Source organism: Condylura cristata, unplaced genomic scaffold (genome assembly GCF_000260355.1).
Source record: "Condylura cristata isolate star-nosed mole 26May11 unplaced genomic scaffold, ConCri1.0 scaffold00005, whole genome shotgun sequence".
NCBI classification, from domain to species: domain Eukaryota; kingdom Metazoa; phylum Chordata; class Mammalia; order Eulipotyphla; family Talpidae; genus Condylura; species Condylura cristata.
In genome coordinates this window covers 2,006,015-2,014,991 of record NW_004567106.1, presented here as the reverse complement: position 1 = coordinate 2,014,991, position 8,977 = coordinate 2,006,015, and the positions used below count along the sequence as shown (strand labels likewise).

The 8,977-nt window shown below is 45.9% G+C and overlaps 1 protein-coding gene across 2 annotated transcripts in view; it reads right to left on the bottom strand.

The window, feature by feature from the left end:
- Window positions 1-2,398: 2,398 nt before the first annotated feature.
- GLI3 (GLI family zinc finger 3) overlaps window positions 2,399-8,977 on the bottom strand; it is a 262,659-nt gene continuing 256,080 nt past the window's right edge. Inside the window, exons 13-14 of one of the 2 annotated variants that reach the window (XM_004676651.1) lie at window positions 5,877-6,204; window positions 2,399-4,991 (exon numbers count right to left, since the gene is read on the bottom strand). In XM_004676651.1, coding sequence (XP_004676708.1) covers window positions 2,659-4,991; window positions 5,877-6,204 — 2,661 coding nt within the window. In that variant the 3' untranslated portion in view covers window positions 2,399-2,658. The remainder of the gene's footprint in view (window positions 4,992-5,876; window positions 6,205-8,977) is intronic. The other variant, XM_004676650.1, reaches the window with a different exon arrangement.

The following is an 8,977-nucleotide window of genomic DNA, read 5'->3' as shown; positions in this document are numbered from 1 at the left end:
ATCAAAACTCCAGCTCAAGAGGATGAGCCAATGTGTGAGGAGCAGGGGCAGTCTCATTAGATTTTTTTAGAAAATAAAATGGTTTGACAGAAATGTATTTAGCACAGACTTCAAGTAAGAGGGCCGTGTATGAGCTTCTATTAAAAAGCAGGACGTGACACTGGTCAGCTGGCACCTTCTCCCTCATGCACAGATCAGAGAGAGACATGCAGAGATGGCCGGTCCCGCCACAGGAGATGCCAAGGCTCCATTCCTTGCCCAGATGGGACACTTCTAAGTGGCCTCAAGTGAGCTTCCATCCACTGTCATCACAGGTCACTGAACTCCTGCAAGAGTCTTAAATTCTTTCCTTTTCTCTCTCCTCCGAGATTTCCATAGCATAGAGGAAAGACAAATATTAAACTGAACTGTGTCTCCTGCTAGTGTACAGACAGTAGCAAGGGAAACAAATATAAAGGATTAAAGTAAGGGAAGGGTCAACCAGGAGGGCCATCTGAGAACACAGGAGAGGACAGAGGGAGAAGCCTGCAGCGCTCAGCCCAAACACCATCCATCTGTCATGCGTCCAGGTGACACAGGGCGTTATGGTAACTGAAAAATCCAGGAAGGGACCTTTCAGAGGAAGACAGGGTTTGGGCCAAACCATAGAAGTGTATCAGTTATCAGTTAAGATCAGGATCTGGAAATTTTGACACTCATGGAAAAAGGATATTTGAGGAGTGAACCACAGATTGTATGACCAGATTGTAACCTGTCTGAGAAACACACCAAGTCTTACTTTTTCAGTTAAGAAGTGGTCGACTGGACACCACTACCCTGAGGTCAGCAGTTGTCTTCAGCTTCTTGGCTGTTCCAAAGTGGGTGCATCCTTTGATTTAGAAGGCTGTGTGGTGGAAGAATGGCAGGAAGAGGTGAAGGTTTCTCGGCACCCCTCTGCTGAGCTCAGGAGCACCGAAGTGAAAGCAAACCCAACTCTCTAAGCCTCAAAGCCTCAAAGGGCAAATTCACCTCTACTTTGAGAGTCTTGGTCCAAATAAGAGAACGCAGACATGAGAAAAAAGGGCTAGTCCTAACAATCTATTTTCTAATACTTTAATTTACAGATTTTGTCTAATACTATTAAAATAGGAACAAGGGAGAAAATTCACACGATTGATCATGAATCACTTTGGATAACTCCAACTCCAGGGTTAAGGGGACAGAATACAGCAAGTAGTTTGAGATGTTAATATTTTATTTTAATAGTTTACATGTTTTTAGAAGTAAAATGCTGGATAATCCATGTACTCTGTGCACACATAGTATGTCTTTTATGTGTATCAACTGCACATGAGAAGGGCCTATATTTTTAAATCTTTAAATGTTTTAATCCAAAACAAAATTACAGATATTAGTCCACATTAGGGACTAACTGTATCAAACATTTAATTCTTCAGTGAATTCAACTTTAACAGATAGGAGGTGAAAATAAAAAAGGCATCAACACAGCTTCTAAGCATCCTCACTTGTGCTCTCAAACACTGAAGATGGGTGAAGAAATTTACTTCAAAGGTCATCGTATGTGAGCTTTTCCTTTTCAAACTGAGTTTCGTAAGTCCCTTAGAATAGGATGCTTAGAACAGACGTACTCGTTTACCCTAGTGGAATTAATCCAGGCTAATGACATGGCCGGCTGTGGGTTATTTAAATACCTATATACTTAGAACTATAAATAATCAATTCTCAGTTATCGATGATAATGGAGAAAGAGATGAAACTAATCAACAAATACAGAAAACCCACAAATATTCCCCAAACTAATTCTACCCAATAGCTTTGATCTATAATCTACTAACTTCTTACCAGAACAGATGAAAGTAGCAATGTGAGTGTTACCAAGTGCCTTCCCCTCTCCCCAGCAGCACTGAGCGCTCACATTAGATGGAGAGGTGGCAATCTAGATAACTGAGAACTGACCATATAGTCGTACCACCCAAAGCATATGGGACAGAAAAATTTTTAAACATTTTCATTTGCAAGAGCCCGAGGTTTCCACTGTTTGCAACTGTGGAAAGTATGTCCTGATCTGAATTAGGGCTGGGAACCGTGCCGACAGTCTGTTCCCTACACTACAGTTCACTCACAAGAGTCAAACTCTCTCTCTATATTCGGATTCTTGTGCCCAATGTGGGAGTTCAACAAAACAAAACAAATGTTGAGCGCACACAAAGGAAAGTTTGAAAAGCTGGAAGTGTAACCTGTTGGTCGTAAGCACAGTAACTCCTGCCTCCTTTGAGTAACAGAGAAACATGCCGATTCTTGAGTTTCCCCTCTCCTTCAAAAAAGAAAGAACATGCACAGTACACATTTACACTGGTTTACTAAAGGGGGAGGGAAGAGTGGGCTTACAGTTTAAAAAAAAAAAAGGGTGGTTCGTGTAACAATACTGATTGAAAACTGAAATGAAAGACAGTTTCTCCCTAGAACACTTTAGGGTTTTGCAGAGTCCTTTTCCATAAAAGGAATATACTTGAAACACATCCCAGTTAGGTGAGATGAGAATACTAAAATACATACAGAACTAAAAACATAAACCAGCAAAAAAAAAAAAAAAAAGTCAATTTAATCTTTTAAACTCCTAAAGTTTCACGTCTGTTGGCAGTCCTTTCTTCCTAAAACCTATTGCATAACTGCAAGGAATTTACTTTCTTCCGCGAGGGAGGTCAGCAAAGAACTCATGTCCCCGATGGCCATGTTGGTGGTGCTGACAGAGAGCACTGGCAACGGGAGCGCCGCTCGCGGGGTGGTGAGGCGGGAGGAGCTATGGGAAAGGTTTTGAATGATGCTAGGGCTCAGGGCTTCTGACATCAGGCTGGCGTGGTCCCCGTCATCTATGATCGCATCAAAATCAATCTGCACCCCTTCTAGGTCATGGCTGTCGAGGCTGTCGACTGTGCTTGTCACCTGGTTAGCACCTGGGGAAAGTAACTCAGAGTTCTCGGCACTGGTCCCTTGCAGCAGGCAGCTAGCTTCGGAAATGGAGAACGAGCCAGCTTTCACGTCCTGCTGACTGAAGCCCATGGTTTGGTCATAGAACTGACCAGAGTAACTCTGCACATTGGAACAGAGCGGATGGGGCTGCCCTTGCATCTCCGTCTTGATGCCATTCACCCTGCAGGTCTGACTTGTGTCACTGAGCTGTCCTTGCTGCAGAGTAAGACCACCCCTTGGCACAGCCTGGCGCCTGCTGCCCCCATAGCCGGCACACGGTTGGTAGCCCCTGATAACTGCCAAGCTGGATGGCTGGCTGCTGATGCTGGGAGGCCCTGGAAGGCCGCTCTCTGGCCCTGGACAGACGTTGATGTGTGAGGTAGCACTAACCTGCCCTAGCATCTGCTGACCTGGGCGGCCTGCCCCCTGGTGATGCATGCTGTCGCTCTGCAGCTGAAGAGCCAAACACCTCTGCCCCACCGGGTCTTGGGTCAGCATGCCGCTTACTGTGCTGCCAGTGGACTCATTTGGTGCCACCAGCAGGCCAAAGTCTGGCTGGCTCCTGTTTCCTTGCATGGTGGTGCTTTTCAGCTTTGACACTTGGATCCCAGCACTGCAGGCACCATCGAGTGAGCCGGGGAGCCCTGGCTGTCTATTGAGGTAGCTCCCATACTGCTGGGTCTTATAGGGCTGTTCATGGAAAGCGGTTCCGTTGGGGGCAGTGCTGCCAGTTTGGCTCACCAAGTGTTCTGGACCACTGTAAGAGCTGCCATGCTCCCCAAGGGTCTGATAACCCCCAGCTGGGCCAGTCCCATTCCTCAAGGAACTCTGTGGGTGCATGCCCATGCTGTTGTATAACCCAAAGGCTCGAGCCTGCTGTGGTGGGCCCCGCTGGCCACATTTCAGCTTAGAGGAGGACAGGTCTGCACTGCCTGAGCTGACCTCGTTCCACTGAATGGGCAGGTCACTTTTGTTGGCTTCGGTGCTGGGCTGCTCCAGCCCACGGTACTGCTGGCTGGCATGGTTATCTGGCAGCCCAGATGGGTCAAGGTCACCATGGCCACTCCCCAAGTCAGGCCCATGGGGCACTTTGCTGTCATCAGACATGGCACTCTGGAAGTGTTGCTCATATCCTACTAGGTTCTGGGAATTTAAATACTGCACCACATCATCGGGCAAGAAATCCTCATCGTTCAGGTTCACATCAGAGTCCATGCTCAGGGACTCCAGGGTGACATTCTCAGTAATGCTGGGGGGACAGGGAGATGAGTGGAAGTGGCGGAATGGACCACCCTCTGGCCGAGTATAATTCTGAAGTACTAAGTTACGCTTGTCCAGGGATGAAGGCAAGCCCGGAGGGCCGAAGCTGTTAAGGCTGCTGAACCTCGGCACCCTGGGCAGGGAGAGACTCTCTGACACTGTCCTCACCGGGTCGCTGGCTCTTCTCACACCATTGCCCAGCGCATCCTGGGGCAGCAGCGGGCGCCGGCCATAGCTGTGGGCACCCCCATCGCTACATCTGCGGGGAGGGTGCACAGGAGGCAGCGTCCCTGTGGCCTCCCGGGCGTCTCCGAGTAAGGCCATCCGGGTCCTCAGGCTCATCCTCTCCATGTTGGGCAGTGGGGTGGGTGGAGGCCCGCCAGTGGCAGCTGCATACTTGGCTTTCAGGCGGTACTGCTGGGCCGGCGTGAGGCTAAGCAGGCTGGGCAGACCATCGCACTGGCTGACCTCGCTGGACCGGCGCGAGGCGTCGGTGGAGATGGGGTCGTAGGAGTCGGCTACACTCACGTTCTGGGGCCGCCCCTCGGCCTGGGAGGCTTCGCTGGACCTCCGGCTGGAGAAACAAGGCGAAATGCCTGAGGAGCGGCGGCTGCTCAGGTAAGCCGAGCTGATGGTGCTAGTGCTGCTGTCCCTCCTGTTGAGCATGTTCACCATGGTGATGTCCACCCCAGAAAGGTCGCTTCTGTTCGGGAGGAGGGTCATGGGCCCACCCAAACTGCAGCTATTACTGGGCTGTGTGCCTGAGGACAAAGAATGAGAGAGATGGATTCATTTCAGGATGACTTACAGCTAGCTAGTGGTGGCAATTATAACAGGCCAGGCAGCAACTATTTTAGGCTTCCCTAGGTTGGATGATTCCTGCCTCAATGACCCACAACCATCTTTGTGGTGCAGTGGCCAAATGCCACAGTCATAGAGAAGTGGGAGGGGCTGCTGCCAATAAAACTTTATTTACAAGAGCAGTAGCAAGGCCCATGCCTACCTGGGTGTTTGCATACCTTTGGCTGAGACAGAACTCTAACAACTTCCTGACCAAGTTAAGCTTCTTCACAGGAATGGTAGATGGGAAAAGAAGGAACATACACAGGGCTCAAGTTACAGGCAATTGAACAGGTCAAAGGCATTGAAGGAGTTTCATATCCACATTCAGGAACATTCTACAAAGTTGGGGTTTCTAAGGTATACCCTTAGAAGTGCTCCAGATATTCAGTGTGACCTCAGAAGCATGAACTGACTTGGATCTGGCGATGGAAAAGTGCTTGTCTTTCTTTGAACAAGACAAACATCAGTCAAGATGGCTACCAAGCTCCTGCTTGTTGACTGTGGAAGCCAGAGGCAGGTAGTGGCCACAGATGCTTCTGCTGCTGGGATTTTTGTCATGATTTCACCATCAGCATCTGAATCATGCATGTAGTCTTACTTTTTGTTTCACTATTATTCTGCTCCTACCTACTTTTTAAATATGAACTCTGGAAAGAGAGTGTTACAATGTGTGCTTATAACATAATTTTAGGACTAGTGGAGAAAGCTGCAAAGATAAAAACCAAGGCCTGATTTTTCACACTGTTCTGGCTGCATGAAAGCAGATGATTCTGAAGGGACATGTTATCGATCACAGAACTTACCATTTCCTATGAGAGGAGAGACGGCAGGGGCTTTGGGGGGTAGAATAGGGTTCAGTCGAGGAAGCATTCCATTCACTTGTTTGAGCCTTTCTAGTTTGACATGCTCCATCCACTTGGTCCCTGCCGGGTTTCTCCTGGCTTGCAAAGCAAGCGCCGTGGTTGCGGTGGAAATGGTTGAATCCATGATCGGGGTTTCATCAATGGCACTGAGGTCTCCTACACCACCTCCATCAGTCAGAGGAAGCTCGAGCCCACTGTTGGAATAGTTGCTGATGGGGGACTGTTGGCTGCTGCATGAAGACTGACCACCAGGGCTTGGCTGAGATGTCTGTTGGGGGTCAAAGGGAAAGAAATGTTACCAGTGAGGAAAAAGACAACCTAGCCAAAAATGAAAGAGCATGCAAATCATAACTCTCAGTGGTGTGAATGAGAAGAACTACATTCTGGTGAATGGAGGTGTCCTCTCAGATGACAATGACTGATGGGTCACCAGGCAGATGTGCACATGGAGGTCGGGGAGGAGTGTGATGGACAACAGGAAGTACTCATTGTGGTAAAACTGGCATGAGACCAGCCATGGTGTCCTGCCCCAAACACCAACACTGCAAGCTTCCTTAGTTCCAGTTTCGTTTCCATGACTTTACTCTTTGGGCAAATTATTCAGCCATTCTAAACTTCAGTTTCCTTACCTATAAAATGGAGCCAATTTATTTATCTTAGAGGTTATTATGGGAATTCCATGTGAAGTCCTGAGAGCACATAAAGTATAAAAAGACCTGGATAATAGTAAATGATGGCTCAGAGAGCACTAGCGATTATAAGTGTTCTCAGTGGCTTCAGTCTGTGGGATGGGTTTGTTGGGCTAAAACAATCAGGGATGTTCCTCCGTAAACCCACTGTACCACCTACTGAATAAAACGCCCTCTGAGATGTTCAGGGCTGGTTCCTTGTGTGCTTATAACCTCTCCTCTTCCTTTTATATTTTCCTGCTTTGCAGGATCTCAAGCAGGGATAAAGAGTGGGTACAGAGGTAAAAAGTTCAACCACTGAACTCCTGCTATCCTCAGAGGGGGGAGAAAAGCTTTAGGACACAGCCACCTGAGTCTGGGCGAGGATCTTACTGCTGCCCGAATGTGCAGCTAGAACGTCACTGCGAGGCAGTCTTTCCCCAACTCCAACCAAATGGGCTGTGTAAGGCAATCCCACAGCCTGATAAAAACTTAATCTAGCCCACTGGCTGTAAATTACAAAAAGACCCCTCCCTGGGGTTCCTGAAGTGGGGCCTGGAAAGCTTGTCATCCCAATGTTGGGAAAGTTACAGTGCCCCCAGGGCAGGAACATGGCTGCAGTGAGAGGTGCCTACAACCTAAAGCGGCTCTACCTAAAATTCACTCTCCCTGGTTGATAAAGATAAGAAAAGTGATGTTTAGATTGGTCCAGTGATAGCCCAAAGTGAAAAATTCCATGGGGAAACCAGTGAAAAGGGCAGATTGTCCAGGGAGGGACAAAGCCACGCACCAGCTCACAGATGTGCAATGCCCTGTTCTTTCAGGAAGGGCTTCTGGACACTGGTCATATTTGTAGAAACTGTGGAACTTTTTCTAGACCAACAGTATATAGACATCCAAGCAAATGAACACTTTCTATGTGAGTGCCACATGATACACTAAATTCCTCCTGGGCAACCAAGCAGAGCAAAATTTGGTACACAAATTTGATCATGAGTTACAAGGCCTTGCTTAAATTTTTTGTTTCAGCACATTCTCTGCTTCTTCTTCAGACTATTGGAGAATCCAAAAGTCTTCTGGATAGCTTTTACTTTTGGGTTGCCGGATCAGTGTGTGTGTGTGTTTGTGTGTGTGTGTGTGCATGCACACACACATACACATGAGACAGAGGTAGAGGGAGGGAGAGGGAGAGACAAACTAAGTGTGTGTGTATGTTCACAAGTACAAGCAGACTCACTCTTCCACAGGCCACAAAGGAAGCCAAATGCACTTAAAATTAGAAAACTGCTTCAATACAAGTCAGATTACTAACAAAAAATGTATCTAGGTCTTCCTCAAAGAAGGTGTTGTGGCTGTCCTAAAGATACCACACAATAGTCAGTATGATAATTAAATAGTTAGTCTTTGAGAACATCTGCTTGGTCAGCCCCAGAGTGTCTTATTATGAAAACCTAGACATAGAGAACAATGGATTTTACCATCTAACTTCACATTTCCACATGCTGAATGTTCAAAACACGTTGCTTCTATGTTTAAAACATAGCTCAGTAATGTTCACGACCAAAGATAGCACACAGCACAAAAACTAAAGAAAAGATGAATAAAAGTTAAATGTTAAAATGAAAGCAAAATAAAAGGAACAGAGAAACCATAATTCCCTCACCTTATTACCCACTGTCCTTAGGAAGTGAGAACAAGACATTTAGGAGCATTATACAGAAGAGATATTGGATTAATAAGAAAAAAAGAAGAAAATTTAATTTATAGCATGATGATCAAATCAAACACGATTTTTTTTAAAAAAGAATATAAGAAATGTAATGTCACATGCATTAGCAAACATCTATGACGATACCTACCTATATTTATGTGTATACATATACAAACAATGATTTACTGAGGACTGATGGGTTATTGAGCTTCAGTTTCCTCACCAGTAAAATCTGTATGATTTCTTCCAGCTCTATGTTTCCATGATGTCATTATTTTATAAAATAATTCATGTTAGGTATCTCCAATGTCACTGAGCCAAATCATTAATCATTCTTAATTTCTACCAAGTTTCTATTTAAATCATTGGTAGCTAGAGAGAAAATGACAAGTTTCCTTGTACTAGGGATATACATAAGGATACAAGGTTCTTAGGTTGTCCTATGATATAAATTATGATCTTTGAATGACATATTCTAGGTGCCCACAGTCATCTTTCTGTTTTCATTCAATACTTGAGAGTAAACTGTTGGATATTCTGGACAAATTTATACAGGTAGAACTCAGTTTAGGAAACAGAAATGGGCTCCTACAAAAAGTATGTAAAGCACAGTTTATGAAATGGTTAATTTTAACCAGTCCTAACACATATTTCAACTTTTT